Source organism: Platichthys flesus, chromosome 20, assembly GCF_949316205.1.
Source record: "Platichthys flesus chromosome 20, fPlaFle2.1, whole genome shotgun sequence".
In the NCBI taxonomy this organism is placed as follows: domain Eukaryota; kingdom Metazoa; phylum Chordata; class Actinopteri; order Pleuronectiformes; family Pleuronectidae; genus Platichthys; species Platichthys flesus.
In genome coordinates, this window is record NC_084964.1 from 20,268,191 (window position 1) to 20,292,070 (window position 23,880).

The 23,880-nt window shown below is 45.5% G+C and overlaps 3 protein-coding genes across 5 annotated transcripts; 1 reads left to right on the plus strand and 2 right to left on the minus strand.

Moving 5' to 3' along the window:
- Window positions 1-274: 274 nt before the first annotated feature.
- On the minus strand, window positions 275-4,398 carry asb3 (ankyrin repeat and SOCS box containing 3). 2 transcript variants are annotated; one of them, XM_062414203.1, is made up of 10 exons: window positions 4,358-4,398; window positions 3,944-4,237; window positions 3,460-3,630; window positions 3,220-3,332; window positions 3,004-3,136; window positions 2,661-2,838; window positions 1,796-2,014; window positions 1,393-1,695; window positions 1,183-1,316; window positions 275-1,092 (listed from the first exon to the last, which is right to left on the minus strand). In XM_062414203.1, exons 2-10 carry the CDS (start codon window positions 4,143-4,145, stop codon window positions 860-862), a joined length of 1,686 nt encoding a protein of 561 aa, XP_062270187.1. In that variant the 5' UTR covers window positions 4,146-4,237; window positions 4,358-4,398; the 3' UTR covers window positions 275-859. The 2 variants fall into 2 exon arrangements, with proteins under 2 accessions (XP_062270187.1, XP_062270186.1); XM_062414202.1 differs by having other exon boundaries at window positions 3,944-4,388.
- A 62-nt stretch (window positions 4,399-4,460) lies between these two features.
- Window positions 4,461-9,625, plus strand: c20h10orf88 (chromosome 20 C10orf88 homolog). Of its 2 annotated transcripts, none has more exons than XM_062414205.1 (9): window positions 4,461-4,711; window positions 5,195-5,359; window positions 5,486-5,671; window positions 5,765-5,834; window positions 5,987-6,178; window positions 6,280-6,408; window positions 6,493-6,613; window positions 6,788-6,989; window positions 8,672-9,625. In XM_062414205.1, exons 2-9 carry the CDS (start codon window positions 5,223-5,225, stop codon window positions 8,892-8,894), a joined length of 1,260 nt encoding a protein of 419 aa, XP_062270189.1. In that variant the 5' UTR covers window positions 4,461-4,711; window positions 5,195-5,222; the 3' UTR covers window positions 8,895-9,625. The 2 variants fall into 2 exon arrangements, with proteins under 2 accessions (XP_062270189.1, XP_062270188.1); XM_062414204.1 differs by having other exon boundaries at window positions 4,464-4,624.
- A 1,130-nt stretch (window positions 9,626-10,755) lies between these two features.
- htra1b (HtrA serine peptidase 1b) lies at window positions 10,756-22,644 on the minus strand. The gene is made up of 10 exons (XM_062413915.1): window positions 22,098-22,644; window positions 18,919-19,018; window positions 18,518-18,632; window positions 18,328-18,417; window positions 15,079-15,273; window positions 14,571-14,603; window positions 13,957-14,071; window positions 13,152-13,209; window positions 12,260-12,355; window positions 10,756-11,272 (listed from the first exon to the last, which is right to left on the minus strand). The coding sequence occupies exons 1-10, from the start codon at window positions 22,549-22,551 to the stop codon at window positions 11,104-11,106; spliced, it is 1,425 nt and encodes a 474-aa protein (XP_062269899.1). The 5' UTR covers window positions 22,552-22,644; the 3' UTR covers window positions 10,756-11,103.
- Window positions 22,645-23,880: the final 1,236 nt, after the last annotated feature.

A 23,880-nucleotide genomic window follows, 5' to 3' on the forward strand; every position in this document is an offset into this window, starting at 1 on the left:
AGTCTTGGTATTAATCTGGTTATTAAAAAACAACAAATGAAACATTTTATCTGTACGATGAAGTTTTGAGAAACTTCCAAACCTCCAAACATTTAAGGCAAATTTTGAATTTACTAATTATTTCAATAAAAACTAGATGTGTCATCACACTCGTCTCCTTCAAAGCTGTGGAGGCATATTCAGTTATGATCCAGACTTCAGCTGCTGCAACTCATAGTGAGTCACAAACACACAACTTCACATGCTCTTCGCTTTCCTCTGCTTTATTTTGATTTTGATGTGATTTCCAGATCATTTATGCACACACAATGTAACACACACAGACACACACATGATTCATGGAGCTCTTCATGCATTAGAGGCTGGAACAGTGGAAGCAGATCTCCAGGTTTGTGAGGACTTCACGTAATCTGTGGTTTTTCTCAATAAACTTTAATCGCAATTAAAACGATAATTATAAAATCCTGACAGTGATCATGTGACTGACTCTACTTCCTGTCATGTTCTCATAAATGTGAGTGATTTCAGTCAGTGCTAGTCCCATGATGTCGCTACTCACTCATACTGGAAATAATGTTGGAATAAAAACCTTTAAAGCTTCACGATGCTGCTTTTCCACTGGAGGAGAAGCTACTGTTCTCTTTTGGAGATAATCAAACATTTTCAGGAACAGACTTTGGACAAAGTATTTATTTCACTCTTAAACATTTATAACAACTTAAGGCAACTTCGGTTCAAAAGAAAACATTGTTATCTCAATATATTTACATAAAGCCGTTAGAATGTAAGTGTGTGTGAAACTGTGAGAAACAAGATGATTTTGACAACAATGAAGCAACATCAAGGTAAAGACTGGGGGTCATAGAACATGTCTATGTTGGTGTGCATCCTGGAAAACCCATATTCGATCTAAAAGTGGTGATGCTGGCGGGCTGGAGAGGGAAGCTTCTGGGACGTCCCTAAACTGAAGGAAGCTGTGAAGAAGGGAGGGAACAGGGAGCTGCTGGACGGCGCTGGTCCTCATCAGTCGATCTGGTCCGAGCACTGCCCTGAGCTTCAGCCGGCAGATATGGGAAAGATGGGGAATGGAATCTGGAGGAAGGAAAGTCAAGCAAAATAGTAACCATCTAAAGTTTACTACAGAATAGAAGCAAATTGTAAATATTTATTTTGAGATTGTACCAAAATCTGGAAATGGTTCCCAGGTCTTTTCCGCTTTTCTTTGAGACAGGAGTTGTTTTAAAGGAGTAGACAAAGTTGACCAGTTGACAAACTGAAGGAGGTGGTTCAACGCATCACTGTCTGCATGTTCCAACCTACAAAGGAACACTGGTCAAGAACCTCCCTCTGATAACTGTCCTGTAATGTGTCCGAGTGAGTGGAGAACCTTACATGTGTGCTTGAAGCAGGAGGGAAGGCTCCAGTCCTGCCTTCAGCAGCAGGGGAAGCCAGCAGGCAGCAAAACGTACCTGGCTGAGTGCCACACAGATCAGCTCCCTCAGTTCCTGAAGCGTTAACACAGTTTTCCCAGGATGATACGTTACAGAACAGTGTCGGGTCAAAGTGTCGGGTCGAGGGATCAATCTGTGCTCCAGAATCAGCTCCAGCAGGTCGGTTTTATCTGTGGCCAAGGCATGAACCCAGGTCTCCTCAGCCAAACAGACTCCAGCAGCTACCAGCAACCTCACAGATTCACTGGAAGAGATTTAATCATGATCAACAGGTGTAAACATCTCTTCTATTTTTATTTTCTTTGTTTTGCGAGTGAGTGGTTTCAATCTGCTGTTGTACAAACCTGTACGGTTGGATGGAGGAATGGCACAAGGCGAAGGAGAGTGGGGAAGAGAGGCCCAGGCTTTGTGTGCAGTCTTGGGCATTTGGACTGTAACCTTCCCTTAAGAGCAGCTCCACACAGCTGCTCTGATGGCTGTGGATGGCTATGTACAAAGGACTCACCATGTTATCATCACGGTCACACACACGATCCGTCACAGCAATCAGCCTCCTGAGGACACTGGATCAACAGAATTACAAAAGGTTAAAAGAACATGGATACAGTATCATCATAAAACCGTAAGATGTGTTTAGAATCAGAAAATATAAAAGACAGCAATTAGACGAAATAGTTCAAAAGCGATGAAAACTGAATCATCTCAGTGATCATTTAAAAAACATGTCAAACATTCTTTGGTTGCAGCTTCTCAATAAAGATCATTTGTTTCTCTCCTTGTGTTTTATCACTGTAAAGTCAATGTCTTAGACAATAAAATACTGAAGCTGTCAAATCAATAAAGAGAAGAATTATTAGTTCAAAAGCCATTGATGCTGCTTCTTTTTCAGGGTTTTACTCTGAAAAATGGTAAATGGTAATTGGCTTTGTATTTATATATGACCGTCTAGTCTTGATGACTCAAATCTCTTTACAGTACACTTTTACATTCAGCCATTCACACACACAGTCATACAGTTCATCTATTAGCTGCACTTTGTTGTTCTATAGGGGCAGTTCGGGGTTCAGCATCTTGCCTAAGGACACTTCGGCATGCAGATGGGGAAGACTGGGGATCGAACTGCCGACCTTCAGGTTGGAGGTCGCCCGCTCTACCCCTCAGTCACTGTACTATAATGACCAACAACACATCACTTAGAAAGTGCAGTACCCAATATGACCAAACTCAGCAGCAGCGTGAATGGGAAGCTGGGGCCAGTTGTTAGAGCAGGCTTTGTTAGGATCGGCCCTGTGGTCCAACAACAAGTCCACACATGCCTGGTGGCCCTCCTGAGAGGCAATCAGCAGGGGCGTGGCTAGATCAGCTGCCTGGATGTTCACATTGGCACCTAGAGTAAAACAAGAAACAAATCAAACACAATTCTGATTGATTTTATTTTATTTGATTGTTTTAAGAGATAAGGGGAAGAGTGAGCAGCTGTCGATTGCTACATATTGAAGCAATGAATGAATGAGGTCAGCTACAGAGGAATGAGGAAAAAACAACTATTTACCTGCATTAATGAGAATTTCAAGGCATTCCTGCTTCCCATACTGAGCCGCCACAAACAGAGGCGAGATATCGTGGTCGTCTAGCGCCTCCAGGTGGCAGACATTAACCAGGATGCGCACAATATCACTGTGACCCTTGGGGAGCAAAGCTTTATGTTCATTACTAGTTCAGATACAACACACAGAGTTGAGTGTGTGCTTGTGATTTTAACAATAACCTTGAAAACAGCTTGATGAAGGCAGGTCCAGCATGACGCTGTGTGTGTTCTGTTGACTTCTGCACCTTTACGAACCAGCAGCTCCACAACCTCCTTGTGTCCCCCATCTACGGCTGAAGGAAATAAAGAGCTGATAAATACTAGAGATGGAATTAATCCAAGAGAGTTTAACATTACCAACCCAAAGACAAAATAAATGGATCAAATTCACATGAGTTTGATACTGTTCACATGTTGTACCTGCATACAGAGGACAGGACGAGTCGTTGGTTAGCTGGTTGATGTTGGAATGTGCTTTGAGGAGGAGTCGGACCACGGCCAGGTGTCCACGCTGAGCCGCCAGGTAACAAGCAGATTCCCCCTCATGTGTCAGGGAGTTCACATACGCACGGCAGCCCCGGGAGGAGCCTCCTGCTTCCACACACAAGGAATCATCTCAACTGTTGTTTCTCAACTTTAAGGAAAATTCATGAACTAGCACTGAAAGGAGAGAGGGAGTCATCGTTCAGTCGGTTGTTTTGATGTCTGATTACTAACTTTCCTGGTAGTAAACATTAGATACTGGTTCATTCATCAGTTTGTTCACTGGCAGTTAAAAGAAATCCAAACATTCTCTGGCACTAAAGCTTCTGAAACTTCAGGATTTGGTGCATTTCTCCGTTTTATTTCTTTTGGAATCAGTGCCTCTGGGTTTTGAGCAGCTGTTACCGGGCCCTGGTCTCACCGCCTGCAGCAGAGAGCATCTCCTGCACACACCCGTCGCTTCCAGCGGCTGCAGCCTCGTGCAGCGCGACCCAGCCCCGGTTGTCCCGACAGTCCAGGCTGTGGCCGCCGTGGATCAGCCTCCTCAGCCGGTGCCTGCAGCCGGACCGGGCCGCGGAGGCGACACTGGACACGGTGTCTCCGTAGCACTCCGTGAAGTCCATCGTGGGCCAAAGAGACAGTTGATCATCTGGATCAGTTAGAAGAATCCGAGCAGGAGCCAAACATCAAACCCAATGTCTCCATGCATCAGGATCTACAGAAAGAACAAAGCTGCGGAGCTTTAACACAAATCGACTGAACCCCACGAGTCGCTTGAGTCGCACGTTCTACGACACTTGGATCGTTTCACTGGGATAAAGACGCTTTTCCTTACTCAGTGTTGTCAACTGTCATTTCAGGAGTCGCCGCTTACTGACGTCACACCACAACAACGCGTCATCAGGCACAGCGACGCGGCTGCTGCTGTGAGCCGGCCCGTAGATTTAGCGTTAGCAACTAATTCCCGTTAAAATCCAGCGTTCGGTTATTACCGATTTCTACGATACGAGTTGGATCCACGGTTTTTTTAATGAGTTTGAAGAAATGCGAAGGAGACAATTCAGAAACTTGAGGGAAACGAGCTGAGCGAAGCGACCTGAAGGTAAATGAGACCGAGTTTATTATGAATATTTAACTGTTCATCTCCACATCAAACAAAACCAACGTGACGTCTCCTCAACACTCCAGTGTAAGAATCTGTTGTTCAAATAATGCATCAAGTATAAAGTCAACTACTGTATTATCCCACCTATAGTGTATTCATATCTAAATATTGATCTTGCTCATAGTGTATTCATCATTCTTATATCATACCTTACCTCTTAATAATGTTCATATTCCATTTATATTTCTAACTGCACTTCCTATTTATTTACATATTCCACTATGCACAGTACTCTGCACTTTACTGCCTTTTGTTGCACGTCTGGTTAGATACTAAACTGCATTTCGTTGTATATGTACTACTGTGCAATGACAATAAAGTTGAATCTAATCTAAAAGTCGTTAGATTTCTTTGACGTATAAATCTGTCATGTTTGGGCTGAAGGTTTATTCTCCTACTTTATCTTCTGTCCTGACTTCATGCAGCCTTGTCTCCGAGCTTCTACCTTTGATTGACCTTGTCTCCTACCCTGTCTCCTACCTTGTCTCCTACCTACTCTCCTGTTAGGTTACGTCCCTGCGGCCTCAGCAGCATCATGGTGGACGTCTCACTGAAGAGCGGAGCTGCTTGGGTCTGTCCTCCAGGACGTCACCTGGCTGATGTCCTGCTTCCTGTGCACGTCCGTGATGGAGACGAGGAGCTGGGTCAGTCCCCGGGAGACCAGACAAACCAGTAAGAAGGATTCAGCTGCTATGAAATGCTTCAGGAATTGTGTGTGTATGTCACCACCATCTTTACTAAGAGGCAGGGAAGCCTGATCTAAATGCACATGGACACTTCTCTGTCTCTCTGGTGCAGGCCTGTGCTGCTGCAGCAGACGGAGGACGGGTGTCCCTGTGTCCTGACACTCTGCTGCAGCTCCTCTGCTGCCATCAGCCGCCTGCTGGTCATCAGCGAGGCTCGGACCATGGAGCTGTACAACCAGATAGGAGAATACTGTGGAACGGCTCGGGGGGAGAGGGATGAGAGCGTCCAGCCGGACAGGTATGTTGAATACAGTTGAGTGAATGATAAATTAATGTTCTGATAAATGTCTGGAGTGTTTGCAGCAGCTTCTCTTCTACTTTCTTCTTGCAGTGAAGACAGAGGACCTTTCTACAGGAAGCAGCTGATCCTGGATCTCCCATCTTCTGCTTGTGAAGTGAAGGTGATCTACACTCACAAAAAGATCATCATCAGCGTCATGTAAACTGTTGAGACTCGACATACAAGCGCCTTGGACCCAGCGGTTTTTCATCCAGTTACAATTAGAGCTAGATGTGACTGAGTTGAGTTGAATCATCTGTCTCTGTCTCCTAGCTGCTCTCCCTGGCTGGTAGAAGCAGTGTCCTGGTCTGTCGAGTCTTCGTGGGTCTTCAGCGGCTGCAGGCCGGCCCAGTCCGTGGCCCCGGCATTGACATGGAGCAGGTGCAGTGTCTGGTTGAAGAGATGGGAACGGGCCTCTCACCTGGAGCACAGAACCTCATGGAAATGGTCCATTTCCAACAAAAGGTGGTTATAAAGGAGCAATGAGTTATTTCAGGTGATCACAGGTAATCACAACATTAACATGAGTTAAAAAGACTAAACCAACGGTGTGTGTCTCATTCCAGAACCAGACCAGCTCTCTGGGGGGTTTCCTGCCTCTCCTGATGGGGGGTGGAGCTCTGTCTCTCCTGGCTCGAGGAGCAAACACCCCCCCAGCAGCCGTCAGCAACCAGAACCAGTCTGCAGAATCCACGGTATCAGTCTCATCCGTGCTGTTGTTTGCTCTCATGCCCACGTGTGGTCCCTCTGTCACTGCTACCTCATGTTTCTGTGTTCAGCCTCCACTGGGCTTCATCAGCCCTGCAGACGGAACTCCAGTGTCTGAGAACGGAGCGATGTCCGTGGGCTCCACCTCCTCTCCAGACTCCGTGCTGTCTGACATCAACACTGAGAACTCAGGTAAGAGAGAAGTAAGACTGCACGAGGAAATCCACAGGGAGTAGATCTGTGTCCAATGTGGAGCTAAATTGTTTCTGACTTGATCTAAATGCAGAATAGAGTTTGTGATGAGATCATTCCCAGCTTATGGTCAACAAGCCATATCAGCTGGATCCAATCCTCTCCTGTCTTTAGCCAGCGGTGATGACAGGAGCCTGGTGAACCACGCCCACCTGGCAGAGATGATGTCACAGTTCCTGAAAGGTCAACAGGGACAGGCGCTGACCTCGGGCCCTGACTTCCTGCCCGTGCTCCAGAGCGTCTGTGGTCAGGTGACGCAGCTGAGACTGGATGATGCTGCCGCAGAGAAGGAGAGGCAGATGAGGAACGGCAGCTGGTGAGAGGATTTCACTGAGCCCCCCCCCCCCCCCCCCCCCCCGACGATTCAACTACATTTCACTTTTAGTTTGTGTGGATCGTGTGTTTTCTGTTTTAATATCTAATCGCTGCTGCTGCTCAGAGTAACAATGAGTTCATCCTGACTTCACACTCGCCTCTAACATGGAACCCGTCTGTTCCATGTTGATGATCTAGCTCCACCTTGTGTCTGAAAGATGTCACTGCTTGGATCCTCTAGCTAAACACTCACACGACAGCAAATGTCAGAAATGCTGTGTTCGATTTGAGATCACAAAACCTTTTTTAATTTAGTTTTCACTAATGTTTGCGTCAACTTCTTGTTTTGAGGAGTTTTAAAGTGACCTCGCTGTGACTCTCAAACTCCTAAATCTGGATTCAGACACAGTTCAGCATCGAGTGAAATTAAATTGAAAATAATCAGTGAAGTTCATATTGATTCTCAGAAAACGTTCTGGTACCAATTGTGGTGCGTGAAGGACGGACAGACTCAAATTCACAGAGTGATCCGGGCTGGGTCAGTGCTTGGTCTCCACGCAGGACGGACACTGAGACAATAGGGTTCTTTTCTTAGCACTGAATGTGTGAATGGTTCGACTGCTACACACAGCACGAGAGAATCAGTAACAGATTTAGCTGATACTGATGAAAAGGCTCAGAATGAGCTCACTTGATTTACAGCTGATCTTAGTTTGAAAAGTGAAAAATGTCTTTTTGACGCGGAGCCAGGAGTTTGATAAATGAGTCTCTTTGTCAGAGCAGCACATGTGGGCTGACCCAGAGTCAGCTGACTCCACAGAGCAGAGAGGACAGCGGCTCAGCGGTACGTCTTCACCACAACACATCCATCATCTTATCCACCGCGGAAATATTTACAGTTTGATACTAGAGCAGAAGGAAATCTGATATCTTTCATGAGAAAAGGTTTGGCGGCACAGAGTGTTGTTTGTTTCAGAGCTGCTGATAGCACTTTGTTCTCATGAACTGATTTTATACTAACCTCAGTATCGTGAAAATGTTTCAGTTTCCTACATTTCCCAGAATAACTTTGACAAATGCACGAGGTTGCATTTAGTTTGTTCACCTTGTAGGGAAAGTTAGTAATTTAAATCAGTTTCCTTCACAGTGAGAGTTCTGTAGTGTCTGGAAGGTTTGAGGAGCTGGAAGATGTTGTGTGAATCTTGTTTCTGAATTCCCCTCCTGGTGGTGAGGATCACCTGTTAGCTCGGCTGTCTGAGAGTTTCATGAGGAGCACGGCTGCAGCAGGATTTTGAGGTTAAAGGAGGAAGATGGTTGGAATCGCTGTGGGTGGCTGACTTAGTGCTGGTGCTTATATTTGAGTTGAGGTCTCTCATTGCTCAGCTTTCTATCCCCTCCTAAAGTCACAGAGTCAATTTATGATCATCTTTAACAAGAGGCAGCCGGAGTGAACAGCTTCTGAGACATAGAGCAGAACCTGACGCTCCTGTTCAGACCAGGTTTTCTGTGGATGAATGAACTTAGATATCAAACTGGTATTTGATTATTGTTAATGATGAAAGCATTTGTCTTTGTCTTGTTTTATCTTGAATAGGTCACTTTATATTTATTTTAGTTTAGATCCATGATTGTTGTGCTCCTTTTGGAACTGAACTCTTTCTCTGTTGTGCCCTCGCTCCACAGGGAGCTGGACTCAGCCATGGAGCGGCGTCTAGAGGAGATGGAGCGGAGGCTGAAGGAGCATGTGGACCGTCGCCTGGACGCTCTGGAGCAGAAGTTGGAGAAGGCCCTGCTGAGCGCTCTGCCGCTGGTGGCTCTTAACCAGGGAGGAACGAGCAGCTCAGCAGGAGGAGCAGCCGCCAGCGGACCTGAGGAGCCGAGTGCTCCGACTCCTGCCATGCACTGACCTCAGAGCTGCTAACAGACTAACTTATCATGTGACCTGGGACCTCGCTGCCCCTGTTGCTCCTCACACCAGACCCTAGTGTCAGCAGGGGGGCAGGGCAGGAAGCATGCAGGCACTAACAGACACAGTTAATGCTCCAAAGGGAAATATGGACATTAACTCAATAACTGTAATAATCTGCTGAAGGTAAAAACAATAGTTTCTCAGTAGATGAAAAACCCATCAGCACCACTAAAGATTCTGTGTCTGTGACAGTTTCTGTCTTTTATCTGAAGTTAAGTGAAAGTCCTCAATGCCCAGATTGTGTCATCAGCTTGAGATGTTGTTAGAGTTTCAACTTCAGAAACAAAGAAGTTCCAGCTCCAGAAATTCAATATTTAAATTAGCAAGACAGAAAATAAAGGAAAAGGTTCAGTCAGAAGCCGACTGCAGAGAAACGTGAGGAGCAGGTTTCATGCAGTGGTGTTGGATGCTCAGCAGATCTAATACAATAACAACACTCACCTTCACAGTATAAACTATTACTGCACTGATCTGGGTTCAGGATCGTCAGGTCTGAATTAAAAGAGTGTAACTGATTAAATTGTTATTTTAATATGACACTGTAATGTTTTAATGTCTGTAACATAAAGCTTATCTTGAAATGTAAACTTTAAAATGACTTGACCTGTGATATGGATGATTTTAATAACTGTACTAATGTAAATAGCAAATAAAAATATATTTATAATGCTAAATGTACTGTTTTATGTATTAGTAACTGTTTATGCCACCGTACTGTTGCACAGAAGTACATTTCAACAGTGAGTATTTTGCAGAAGAAAAATCTTTCGTCACCGATTTGACTGAAGCATATTGACAAAGCTGATTTATTGATATTTCATGAAGGTAACAATGACAAGAGGAAAATGCTGCTCATGAGTTTCCCGCAAGCGAAAATCAACGAAGCTGATGTTTCCTCCAGGGCCTTCCAGGAACGCTGAGTCACACATGGGTTAGAACCAGCGAGGTCACAGGCTCCTCATGTGCAGAGAGAGTCTGGACTGAAGGTATCTGAGGAGGATCCAGACACCGGGAGGAGGACAGCACATTATAAAAATGATGTGCGGATGATTTGTTAAGAAATGTGGAGTCAGCAGCAAAGAGTCGTGGAAGAAAATGTGCTTCGTGAATCAGGACAAACTGGGTCACTGCTCCATCCCTGTGAGGTCAGGGGGGGGGGGGGGGAAACTGAACTTCTCCAGCTGGGAAATGTCATTCAGGCAGTAGATATAAAAGTAGATGAATTAAGTTTATAGATGCTCTGTGTTAAAACATGGTGCTGGCTTACATCAGGTGACCTGCAACATGAACCTGCCCAGAGCTCAGTGTGTTCAATGAAGTGTTACATAACACCTCTGCTCCCGTGGGCCTCAGACACACACACACACACACACACACACACACAGACACACACAGGGCCAGCAGATTGAGTCATGCAGTGTTTCACTCACAGAACAGGGAACAAGAGGTTTGAGTGATGATGATGATGATGATGAGCTCTTTCTCAACTTGTTTTCTCCGTCTCCTTGTGAACACAACTTCAGTTTCCTCTATAATATCTTTAATGGAGATATTATATTCTAAAGTAATGGTTCTCATGTGGTTTCATTTGTAGATTAATAGTTACAGCATCTTTCAAACCTGCTTTGATTGATTTGATCAAGTCATTGAGTCTAAAGTTCAAGAGGAAGAAGTTCACGAAATGTCTTCAGAAGCTCCAGGATCCATAACGGCTCCTTCACAGAATCTTCAATGAGCACAAAACTCAGTTGTTCAAACTCTGGACTGAAACTTCAACACTGTTAATAAAGACAACACCTTAAAAAAAATGTATTTATTCCCTTTTTAGAAAAACTGTCAACAAACACATAGAAACAAAAATACTAAAAAACATTCCCTCAAGAAAAAACGAAACCACGGACAGATTGTGTTAGTAGAAGAAAAGGTTCTGTGATGGGGGGAGTAAACGGAGGATTAGAGGAAGAAGTCAAACCGAGTGGAGCAGAGTTCACCTCCAGGGTCGAGAGGTCGGACCTGTGAAGATGATCTCACACACAGCAGGTGTGGCCCTGATAGGTGGCTTGGTTTTTCAAAGTGTTCCTGATTGGTTGAAAAACACAGAGAAGCAGCTGGAGACCGGCCGAGCTGCGGAGCTGCTGGTTTGAGGTCAAGGTTCGATCTCCTCGGGGACGATGGTGAGCAGGACGTCCTCGTTGCCTCGTCTCACCACCGCTCGCAGCGTGGCGTCCCTCTTGATGGCGGCGCTGACATCGCCGGCCGTGGAGACGCGCTCGCCGTTGATGCTGATGATGACATCACTCTGCTGCAGGCCAGCACTGAGGGCAGGAGAGAACGTCAGGTTATTAAATATCAAATAATCAATAAGAAAAACAGTGTTGATCCTTTAAGTGCTGATCTGTGATCATGTAGAGCATCGTACAAAGGAGGATCAGGATATTGACTCATGTGTTATTATCATGACTAATGTTTTCTTTCAACTCAATTGATCAATTCTGTGATCTGGTCTCATAAACCACCTCTTTCTATATGAATGAATCAAACCTTCCACATGTGCTGGTGCACTAGTACATGTGGCTTCCATTAGTCAGACTGGTTCTCCTCCAGGGTCACAGGGGCTGATGGAGACGATCCCAGCTGACGTCAGGCAGAGAGACACCAGTCGGACAAAGAGCCACTACTTTATATTACGGTCTGCTAATATGGAGCATTGTGTATTTTGATGCTCATCTGAATCCCATCATTTTACCAACTCCTCAGAGTTCAGAACCCATCGTTGAGTCTTTTTGTTCTCACATCCAGAGGCTAGACCTCCTGGGCTGAGGGAGAGGAGGCCAGAGACTTTGAGGATCTGACTGACGCAGCTCGTCCTCCAGACAGAGGAAGCTGGAGGAGTCGGACAGGGTGGGGAACTTTCTGATTCTGTCTTCACTGCCAGCTCTTCAGCAGCTTCAAAACCTGGAGTCAACTCTCTGTATCCTTCTCACACAGAAAGTTCAAACCTGACTAATGTCCCGTCAGCAGGATCCGCCCTGACTCCTCCCTGTGTTCCACATGAACCACAAGACAACACGTAAACACTCGTCTGCTGTTTCCTCAGGTGCAGGCTGCTGCTGGTTTGACTTCAACAAGCTTTTCATTAAAGTTACCACCAAACTTTCCAGGGTCAAATATATTCTGCAGGAGTGAGACTACATGAAACATGTCTCAGATCAAACTCAGGATAGAATCTTTGAACCTGTCTAGTACAGTTTGTCAGTTTGTGGTGTTGGCGGCGACATGGGAGTCAGTGAGGAGCCACTCACGCCTCCGCTGGAGTCCGGCTGATGACCTCAATGACGTAGGCCCCGGAGGTGACGTCTGGGAAGTCCAAATGTCTCTCCTTCAGCTCGCTGGCAAACCTGAGGGGAGACGAGGAGGGAGAGAACAGAACCATGAGCTGTGAGACCAACTCTCCTCAGAACACCAGGTTTGAATTGAACTGGAGGACAGGATGCATCGGGATCAGAGACCAGTGCACTCATCAGCTCGGGGGCCAGAGAGCCATCAAGGATCAGAGCTGTTTAAGTTTTTAAACGTTTTATATCAGCTTCAAGTGAACTTGTGAACCGGAGTTTTCTTGCCACAGTCCAAAGACATTCATGGTAAGTGAAAGGGTTAATGTGTGACTGGTTGTTGTTCTGGGCTCTGAGACTGGTGACCGGACCAGTTGGACCCAGCCTCTCGCCCGTGGGACTTCAGTAATGACCCACAGCAGAGGTGGAGCTGGTCTCTGACCTGCCGGACGTGGGCGGGGCTGATTCACATTCCTGTTCACACTGCTCATCTAAAGCTGAGCTCACTTCCCTGTACGATCACCACCCTCGGTTCTGAACGTGGGATTGAGACACACCCATTTAATGATGTGGGGAGAGTGATCAGATTTATTCATCTCACTGATAAAGAAAGGATTAAGAAACAATAATGTTGTTTTATCATGTCTACATGTGTGAAGATTTGAAAGTTGTGCAGATAAAATTATTGTTTTATTACTTTCCCTCCAAAATATTCGACCCCAAAATTCACCCTCGGACAATGAAGCCAAAACCAAATGACCTTTAATTCAGTTTATGTAAAGTCTGAGTCTTTAGTGGATGTTCTACTATACGGTTCACAAGCTGTATTTAAATAAAGTATTAAAGCATGAGAAGAACTTACGCGGGAGTGAGACTCATCATTTTAACACCGATGTATTTCTTCTTTGTGAAAGTTTTACCTGGGGAACAGAATGAAACATGATTAGTTTCCTCATTGTTCATTTGAAATGAATAATCTTCTTCTACTGTAGGAATCAAGTCCAGAAAAACATCTTCCCTGTGGGATGTTTGTCAGGTAACAACAACAATAACAACTTATATCAAAGCATTCCAGATAATTAGTGAAATGACGATAAGAACAGAATCATAAACAGCATTAAACCCACAACATTTATGACCCTGTGCAAACAGAACACATGAGCTGCATTAATGTTCATAATATTCTGAGATTGTTTAGAGGAACATCTGCAGGTACTAAATCTGTAATGATGCAGAGAATCAGAAAATAAAACACACACATGCTTTTAATATATCTTAAATAAATATATTTTACAAGCTGCTGAAGCATCTTTGATTTACTGCTATGAAACTGTAAGGATCATAGTTTTTATTAAAAGTAGTGACCCATCCCACATTAGCTCATTCTGATTTTTCTGGGATGGTTCTCAGAATGAGCTCCAAAATAAATCAGATTCAAACAGATTCAAACAGCAAACAGCCTGTTTATTAAGATTTCACCAACTGACTCACATCCAGATGATAAATGTCCCTCATCCATATTTCACTAATCTGATCTATTATGGGTGGTTCCTTTGAAAAAGCATTGAAGGTCACTTTCTGTCTACGAGGATACAACTTGTGATTATTAGACAAATATAATAGTAAATTTAAATAATAGCTAAATATTAAATGAAACTGCTTCAAACCTTTGATCTGTCTGTCATGTGACTCTGCCAGAAACTGCCTGATCTTAACGGAGGGGATGGCGAAGGAGATTCCTGCTGTGACCTTCAGAGTGTTGATGCCAATCACCTCTCCATCCTGCACGACACACACACACACACACACACACACACACACACACACACACACACACGTTCCATCAGTCCTCGAATGCTCCACAGTTGAACTCAAGTCTCGACATGAAGCTTGTAGAACAGTTGATCCACATGGTTCTTGGTATCATAATCCCAGTCGGCTGTGGTTGAGATCTATTTGCCAAACGTTACCTAAACTCTTTATTTAACTTCCCGGTCGGGTTTATGAGCTTTGCAGTTTGTTTCTATGAGATTACGTCCGTCCCTGTTCTGAGACGTGGACGTCGTCCCAGTCACGAGAAGCTCAGCGTCTGGTTCTTCTGTCGTGAGGAGGTGAACCCGGAAAATCAACTTGGATTTCAAGGTCAGAAAACAGGACCTGTTCCCCTTTTTGTTACTCGATATTAAATCGTTTTTTATTACCAACATACTGAATATGATCATTTTCAAAGTCTAGTCAATAGTAAAACAATACTATACTGTTTCAGTTTTCTTTCACTTACCAGATTGACTAGTGGTCCTCCTGAGTTTCCGTACTGCAAGAAAACATATAAGAGAAGAAATAAGCAAACACAGCATGTAAGAATCATATTGAGTTTGTTTAGAGTTGTTCCTGTTGTGTTAAATTAGTTTGATTGATTGATGAACTTTGTATTAGTGGATCAGTTCCAGGTCCTGTTATTCCCCAGCAGCTGTGATGACCTTTCATCATGTAGCTGTTTGGATTCTGTCCCTTCCACATGCAGCCAGTGAGCAGATCAATGTGGAGGATGGTAATGAGTCAAGAAGCCGTGGAGCTGAGACACAAGAACCTCGGGCTGTTTCATACGCAGTCAAACTCACACATGGTTCTAATAAACCTGAAAATAGGTCATGTCCTGTTCACTTTTGCAGAATTTGGAGACTTTAGTGAATCAAAGTGCTGAACGTCATGAAAAGCCCGTTGTTTGATTTCTCTCCCCACACAGCTTCTTATCCCGCCTCCGGGCCCTCCTCTGCCTCTTCACTCACATTGATGATGGCGTCGGTCTGGATGTAGTCCATGTCAGAGTTGCGGAGGCCCAGCTCCTTGCCCCCCCTCTGGGTGGTGCTGACGATGCCCGTGGTGACGGTGTTCTGCAGGGAGAAGGGGCTGCCGATGGCCACCACGAACTCACCGGGCCGCAGGTCGGCCGAGCGGCCCAGCAGCAGCACCGGCAGCTTGGTCTGCTCCACCAGGAACCAAGAGGAAGACATGTGGATTCAGTTTGAGGTAAAAACTCTTTATGTTCAAATGTCAAAGACAACAAACAGTTAATAAACGTATTAGATTAGTGACAAAGACAAACAAGAGTTGAATCCGTCTCATACACGTCTGTCAAACACCTGTTTCCCTCTGTCACCCTGGAGGTGAGGGTTCCCTGTGGAGAGCTGAGTCAGCTCTTCATCCTCAACCCAAACTCTGACCGAACTCAAACTGGGAATCTCCACGAGGACGACTCGCCTGTCGGTTAGAAGGATTCTCCAAGTGAAGGGAGATTGAGCCACAATGTGTGTATTTCAATATGAGCAGTCAGCAGGTTTACACTTTTATAAAGGTGGTTTGAGGAAGAGAGAAACGATGCACTCGCCCTCAGCTGATTGGTCGACCCTCCATGAACTGTGTCGTCCTACTGACCTACTTCAGAGACATGAGCAGCCGGGATGTCAGGGCCTCATCAACGCCACATCGAGCACGACAAGTCATTCAGAGTGTGTGTCTGTGTGTGTGTGTGTGTGTGTGTGTGTGTGTGTGACGACTCTGAGCCACTTTGAGAGAGAGAGAGAGAAAAGAAACAACAAGCTGAGGAGGAGGAGTAAAGACAAACAGAAGAATGAGATGAAGCAGAGAAGAGACGATCAGGAACATCTGGGCCAGATGTGGTTTGTGTTCCTCCGGGAGCTGAGGAACACAAACGTTTCCAGAAAACTAACCAGGAAGAAAATCTCTTGTCTCATTCACATCATCATTTTTAAACTGCCAACAGAATTTGTTTTGATATTATAATAAAGTTGTGGAATATTATTGTTCTACGAAATGAAATGAAGTCAAATTATTACTAGAAAATATAAAACAAACAACAAACAAAAAAACAAATTTGATGTTCATCTTAACATCAAATCTATTTCCAGTTGTGCAGATATGATCTGTATCTTTAATGTGTTCTTTCAGGAGAATAAATATTATTATTAATATTATGAATTTAAATTGCACAAGATCTTCTAGCGAGGTCCATCCAGGACCAGCTGCCTCCTGAATGAGCAGCAGTAAACAGAAACAGGTCCTGAAGGGATTCACTCAGCTGATCCGAGCTCAGTTAAACATGAAGCTCCTCGGTTCTGCTGAAGCTCCACCAGAGCTCCAACCCCCGAAGCCTCCGTCCAACCAACGTGTCCTGCTCTGTGGTTTCAGGTCCGAGGAGAGATCACAGAGACACAGCCGGGACTCAAGAGACGCTGACACAGCAGAACACGACACTAAACTCACAACAAGAACTAAGAGCTTCAGCTCGTCTCTCGTCCTCTGCTCTCGTCTCCGTCTCCCTCTCATGACCTCATCTGACTCCTTCTGCCATTTAAAGAGAATCTTAGTTTTGTTTTTTTTGTTCTTCTTGACATCGATTCAAGAAGTTCAGTCGATTCAAAAAGTGTTGCTGTGCTTCCACAAACCCTTCACTGACGCAGCAAAACTAAACATGAGACTGCACGTCTGGAAAACACTCACTGCAACTTCACCTCAACACGCTCAACACTGACCTGAGGTCAGCTGCTGTTTCCAACAGGACATTTCAATGTCACACTTTCTCCTCACCTGAAGCCACTGGGCTCACTCCAGCAGATGGAAACAGAATATGGCTGCAGAGGTGAAACATATTGTGAAAGTGTGTGTGTGTATTGTGATGGGTTGTGTAGAGGGTGGAGGGTTAGTACAGTTGCTTCATGTTATTCTGTGTGTGTGATGTTGACCTCAAACACAAGCGCTGAGCAGTTTGTGGATTTCTGCACAATTTCATGCCCCAAGTTTCAGCTACACAACGAAGCTCGGCCCACACGTGGCATGAACTCACACTCTGCAGCGTCAGTGTGTGTGTGTGTGTGTTTTAATAATGTAGTTGCTGATATGACAATGAGCTGAGACAGGGTGGTGGGGGGGGGGGGGGCGGTTGCTCGATGGGTTCTTTCTGTACTTTGGGTGGAAGCTGAGACGTGTCGTCCATGTTCACGTTCAGTCATTGATTCAGAATGTGAATCTGGTTCAAACTTTCGTCTTCAGCCCAGAAGGAAACCAGTTCAAACCAGCAAACCCACCGAGCCCAGTATTCAGGCCTGAGTCATCAGAGGAGGATGGTTCTGTGGGTCTTGTCTTTTTAATTAAGAGTTAACGCAGTGTGAGTGACAGTTGTGCTGACTGAGCCGACAGTGGTTTACATGGTTCAGTTCAGAATCCGTCACAAAGGATTTGTTTAAACATTTCCTGTGAGGTCCTCGGACTCCACAGACAGGATGTGACCTCATGGAACTGTCTCTTCTTCAGATGCTTCTTCAGACCTGGTTCAGGCTTTAACAGGTCTGAGGGCAACACTGACCTTTTAAAGATTTCCATAAACATGTTTGTTGAGTTGAATGTTGTGAGAGATCCATGAAATGTTCCTGTGTCTCCTGACCTGCTCCACACTGATCCACTTTCATGACTCATTACATTAATGTGCTGAGGTGACTTCCCGCTAACATCCCACTTAGCCAAAATGAAAACCAGGCTTTTCCTTCAGGCAAGATTTATGAAAAGCTAATTTTCAAAAGAAGAACAAATACCAGAGTTTGTGAGTTTGTTTTGGAAAAATAAAGACGTGCAAAAAGAGTTATCAATCTAAGAGGAACACGGGACCGAGGAGAACACAGAGCTGAACCAGATGGATCATGAACCTCAGATGATAAAGATTAGGTTTCTTCTGAATGAATAGAAATAAATATCTTCACTTCTCATACTTGAATCAGATCAGTGGAGACTCGGACCTTGTCTAAATGAGATAATGAGTGACATCGTCCTGAGGCCACTTTATAAAGACTGAGTGTTCTAGAAGCTTCTCAGTGAAGCAGCTTCCTCGTCTGTCAGCACCTCATCGCTCCTCTGCACTTTCTCCTCAGCTGCTCCACACTTTACACAAGTCATAGAGACTGTGTGAGCATGTGGAGTTTACATCTGAGACCACCCCCCCCCCCCCCCCCCCCTCCGCCACTCACCGGTGCATCGATCTGGATCACAGCGATGTCGGCCTTCTCGTCCACGTCTTTAATCTTTGCATCAAACGTGGCTCCGCTCTTCAGCTCCACCTGCAGGATGAGGAGGGAACACGATCCTGTTTCCATAGATCTTATCTTTGTGGAGTTATTGTTAACATGATTCACTTTGACCACGTTTCTCATCACGTACCTTGACTCTGTGCTTGTTGGCCACGACATGGGCGTTGGTGACGATGAGTCCGTCCTCTGACACGATGAACCCGGAGCCGCTGGCGACCGCCACCTCCCGCTGGGAAAACATCATCCTGAGCAGAGACAGGGATCAAATATAAAGAGGACATCAACCATGGGCCCTGTCGTCTTTACCTCAAGGACATAAATCTATACACAATATACAGAGACTGATGGAGCCTGAAGTCTCACTGGTCCAGATATGGAACACGATGAATCAGTGCCAAACTAGAACTGACGATAAAGTGAAATACCACTACCACCTTCCGACCTGTGTGTGTGTGTGTGTGTGTGTGTGTGTGTGTGTGTGTGTGTCAATGTGTGTGTCTGTGTGTGTGTGAATCAGAAAGCTTGTCTCACTTGCGGTACAGTTCAATGTGAACCACAGCCGGTGCGATCTTCTCCACCACGTCAGCGATGAAGTTGAACTTGAAACGAAGACTGTTGGGGTCCTCCTGACCTGAAAGAGAGAAAACACACAGTCATCAAGCTGTAACACACACGCACACACACACACACACACACACACACTGGACTCTCTGACCACAGGCCGTGGAGGAAATTATGGCCTTGTGTTGCCAAGTTGGATAAAAACTTTAGCGTCTGAATGTCTCTGAGAACATCATCACTGGGATCGGGGGCGGGGGGGGGGGGGGGGGGGGGGGGGGGGGTCCTGAGTTTCATCATAAGCGAGATGTGACCCAAACTGTAGCTGCTGTGTTTGACCTGATCCAGATGTGCAGGATCTAAACCGAAGGTCTGACAGCAGCTGGACACTTTCTGTGTTTCCACTGGAGCTGATAAAACACAGGAGACGACTCCGAGGCTGAAGAGAGGCAGGGAGAGAGGAGGCACGTCAGGAGGCTTTCTGACATAATTCACATAATGTTTCACACGAAACCACTGTCACCTCACAAGCAACCAGCATCTGTCCCAGCTGCAGAACTTTCTCTCCTCGTTTCCCTGCTGGTTTATAAAGCGGCCCCTCCCACTTGACCTGCTGGAACCAGTTACTGTTTAATGTTTCATTCATTGAACCTTTCAGTCTTCATCAGTTTAATAGATCAGCAGTAACACAATGTCAGCTGTTCTTCTATAAATCAGAAGGAGATGAATATGAAGTATTTAGGATGAAGGAATAAAAGTTGAAACATCAGTGCTGACAGATCTGTGAGGTGCCAGTGAAGACATGTCCTCAGATCTCAGCTGTGTTCAGATCCCATCGCTTAACATCGTGATCACATCCCATCGGCTGCCCTGGTTAAATAGGACAATTCGGTGGAAGCTCCACTGATAACATGTCTCTGGCCCAAAAACAAACCTGCAGCAGCACGTTCTCCAACCTGCATATGGAAGTGTGTGTGTGTGTGTGTGTGTCTGTGTGTGTGTGTGTGTGTGTGTGTGTGTGTCTGCAGGATCAGTGGGGTGCCAGCTGCTGCAGCTTTGAGGTCTAGCTGAATGGAGCCAGTCAGACGGATCCCGACCCTGAACACGCTGCAGGTCAACAATCAGAACTCAGATGCACGTGACCTTGAAAGCACCAACGACATTATCAAATATCATAGTTCATATTGTTCTTTCTCTAAAACTCATTTCATCTCGTTTCTCATTTCAACCTATTTATTATAACAATCTTTAATTAAAACATAAAAATAAACCAGCTGAAGTCTGGAAACCGACAGTTTAAAGGTTGGAACACTTAGTGGCTGAACAGATCTGGGTTTTAACCAGTTCTACACCCAGTATAACTAAGTGTAGTAGAACTGGTTCAAGTGGTTTTTGGAGCTCAACCAAACCAGTCGTGAAAACCAGACGTTCCCTTGTTTTGCACTTTATAAGAAATCTCATTAGAGCTGGACGAGCCTGAACTGGGAAAAGAATTCCTCCAGTTCCTGAAAGAGCTGAGTCACCGTGCGCCTGTGTTTTGTTGATGCTGTATCTAAGCCGGCCAATCTGACAAACCCTTCACAAGTCTGCACAGGAAGCTGCAGAAGTGAAGGAAAAGACATTTTGATCCGTTCAAATCTGGGTTAAAAAACGTCTTGGACACAGATCTGTTCCTGTTCGGTCTGTGACACAATCCACCAATCAGCTCCGAGAGAAGAATCACGACAAAAGACTGAACCTGTTTGTGTTTGTGTGAAACTGACATTTCCAGATTTCTGTCCTCGGCTCAAGAGGCTCAAACACCAAGAAAGAAGGGATTCACAAAGCTCCACTATAACATGGAGAGGAGGGAAGGAAAGGAAAGAGGAGAAGAAGAAGGGAAGGAGATGAAACTGAAAGATGGAGAGAGAAAGTGACGAAGAATGAGAGATGGAAGTAGAGAAGAGGAGACAGGTGAGGACATAATGACGAGAACACAAAAAACTTAATGAAAGATCATCTTTTTTTCTATCCCTGAAGAGATGCTCATTAATGAGGGGGGGGAGGTGAAGATGAGGCAGAGGGGTGAAGAAGATGAGGAAGAACATGAAGAAGAAGAGGAAAAGGTGAAGAAAGGACAAATAGTGAGATGTCAGCAGAAGAAGGTGAGAAGTGGTGGAGAGAAGAAGAAAGATTCTGACCTTGTTGAACTTTGACTGAATCAAAGTGTATCAGCAACTCCTGTGTGTGTGTGTGTGTTTGTGTGTGTGTGTGTGTGTGTGTGTGTGTGTGTGTGTGTGTGTGTGTTGTGTGTGTGCGCTTGCTCCTTAAGATAAGCTGTCATCACTCTTTCACTCTCAGGGGGAAACTGTTTGTTTTTGTGGGAAAGGGCAGAACTTCCTGACTGAATATCAAGATTCGTTTGTGCCGTGGATAACACCAAGTGTGTGTGAGTGAGAGAGAGAGAGAGAGAGAGAGAGAGAGAGAGAGAGAGAGAGAGCGAGAGAGAACAGAGAGATACACACACACAGTTTAAGACTCATTGATAATCCCTCAACACATAACAGCAGCTTTCAACTGACAGTGAATCAACTGACAGCTGATAAGAATAAAAACATCTGTCATTAGTAACCTATTATGTAGTATATAAATAAATATAATATAAATAATATAATAATATAAAAATATCTGTTATAATATAATAACAGAAAATAATCTGGAAAAGGAGAAGGTTCAGTCTGTGTAGATCCAAAACACAAACACACACACACACACACACACGCACACAAACACACACACACACAAACACACAACACTGTTATCAAACTTCTGGTTTTGTAAGTTATTGGAAGACGTCCAGAGTCCTGCTCTCTCTCTTCACTGTTCCTGTTTATTCGTTCTCTCTCTCTCTCTCTCTCTCTCTCTCTCTCTCTCTCTCTCTCTCTCTCTCTCTCTCTCTCTCTCTCTCTCTCTCTCTCTCTCTTACGCACACACACACACAAGCACAGACACACAACACTCTGTTATCAAACTTTTGGTTTTGTAAGAAGTTATTGGAAGACTTCCAGAGTCCTGCTCTCTCTCTTCACTGGTCCTTCTCTCTCTCTCGCTCTCTCTCACACACGCACGCACACGCACACGCACACACACACACGCACACACGCTCCTCTTACCTTTGCCACACGCGCCTCTCTGGATGAAGATCACCGGCGGCTGCTGCAGCTCCGTGGCCCGGTTACTGAGGCGCTTCAGTTCGCAGATGTTCGGGTACGAGACTCCGTCGCTGCCGCACACCGGCTCGGGGCTGGTGCACGCGCACACGCCGGCCTTGCTCCTCCGTCGGACGGTGGCGGACACCTCCACGCCGCCGGTCACCACGCACTCCATCCCCTCCGCGCACTCCCGGTCTCCGGGGCCGCCGCACTGCTCTCCGGACGCGCACGCCGGGCAGCAGTCGCACCGGTCCAGCGCGTCCCCGGACACACAGTCCGCCGGGACCGGGGCGCACCGGGACTTGTCGCACTCCTCCGGGCAGCCGATGGCGAAGCGTTTGGTGACTCGCGCCTCGGCCCCCGGACCAGAGGAGGCCAGCAGGGCCAGGACGCACAGGACCGGCTGGAGAAGCATGGTGGACTGAACAGGAACCAGGAACCAGGAACCAGGAGCTGGACTGGAAACCAGTTATCAGGACTAACGCTGTGTGGGAAACTTTAGAGTGTGCAGTGGTGACAGAGTGGAGCTGGTTTATAAAGCTGCAGGAAATACACACGACACGATTGGTGGGTTAGGGTGTGACGCGTGAGGGAGGAGAGGAGGGGATGATGGGAGGTGAAGGGATGTGCATGAGTCGGATGATGTGCACGTGTGTGATGATGTGCACGTGTGTGATGATGTGCACGTGTGTGATGATGTGCACGCTGCTCAGGTGCTTGATGGAACTTTGAGGCATCTTCACTCCTCTGTCCTTCACGTGACCAACTGGAGATGAGCCTGTAGTTCCCATCTGGTAGTGAGGCTCCTTATCGGCTCCATGTGGATCTGCAGGAGAGATGTGGTCTGGATGTGAACCTGAACTGGATCCTGTGGTAAATGGTGAAATGGCCCAAATCAGACTAAACCAGTTCACTTGGTACTTGTGGCCCAGATCCAGCAAACAGTCCTTGTTCTGTGTTGTATGAGCTGCTGTCACTCAGCTCACGTGTGATTCAGTCTCTGTAGCAGATCTGAGTTCATAGTGTTGACCTCAGATCCATGAACCTCTGGTTTATATTATACAGTTTAACTAAATCTCTCAATGAGTCATACAGTGTCTCCTCGTCTCCTCGGGTTCAAAGTCCCACTGACGTCCTCAGTTGTGTCCATGTCCTCTACTCTCTGTGTTTCATAACCATCCACTGCTGCACGCTTCCAGTCACTGAGCACTGGGATCTAATGTTCTTTCCAACAAGAGAAGTCAATACACAGTTCAATCAACTTGTTCTCAGCTGAGGTTGTTGCACATTTTCTACATCAAAAAGTAAAATGAGTTTTTACAGATTTTATAAAGGATCTTTTTTCAAACTGAGAGGAAAAGTACATTACTCATGAAAGAAAAGGAAGAGAAGTTTTCTGTCAGAGGTTTGAACTGGAACCAGGTGAATCTGCTCCATTAGTCTTAAAACACCCAAGTTCATCATAAAGACAACTGAAGTTTGATTCCTTTAAACATCAAAGTTATTCATTTGACAACAAACAGGAGAAGATGGAGAAGAAGAATTCAACCATATCAAAGTCTTTATCTAGGAATCACATTTTACACATTTCATTATGAGACTCATAATAATCAGAAAGTCCAGAGAATCCTCCTCCATCCTTTCTCCTTTCCCTTCAGAAGGAATCAACTTCTTATTCACTTATTTATCAGTATGTGATTTTTCATATCACGAGGGGGGGGGTTCCACTGGGTTTGTGTCAGAG

Excerpts from the sequence above, each read along its gene's own strand:
- asb3 (XM_062414203.1), bottom strand. The coding sequence starts at position 4,145 with ATGGACTTCACGGAGTGCTACGGAGACACCGTGTCCAGTGTCGCCTCC. Across the intron at positions 2,839-3,003 it reads TGAAATTCTCATTAATGCAG|GTGCCAATGTGAACATCCAG; the intron begins GTAAATAGTTGT and ends GTTTTACTCTAG. Across the intron at positions 1,317-1,392 it reads CTCCTGCTTCAAGCACACAT|GTTGGAACATGCAGACAGTG; the intron begins GTAAGGTTCTCC and ends GTTCCTTTGTAG.
- c20h10orf88 (XM_062414205.1), top strand. The coding sequence starts at position 5,223 with ATGGTGGACGTCTCACTGAAGAGCGGAGCTGCTTGGGTCTGTCCTCCA. Across the intron at positions 5,672-5,764 it reads GAGAGCGTCCAGCCGGACAG|TGAAGACAGAGGACCTTTCT; the intron begins GTATGTTGAATA and ends TTCTTCTTGCAG. Across the intron at positions 6,614-6,787 it reads CATCAACACTGAGAACTCAG|CCAGCGGTGATGACAGGAGC; the intron begins GTAAGAGAGAAG and ends TCCTGTCTTTAG.
- htra1b (XM_062413915.1), bottom strand. The coding sequence starts at position 22,551 with ATGCTTCTCCAGCCGGTCCTGTGCGTCCTGGCCCTGCTGGCCTCCTCT. Across the intron at positions 19,019-22,097 it reads GAGAGGCGCGTGTGGCAAAG|GTCAGGAGGACCCCAACAGT; the intron begins GTAAGAGGAGCG and ends TCTCTCTTTCAG. Across the intron at positions 14,072-14,570 it reads GAGGACCACTAGTCAATCTG|GATGGAGAGGTGATTGGCAT; the intron begins GTAAGTGAAAGA and ends TGTGTCGTGCAG.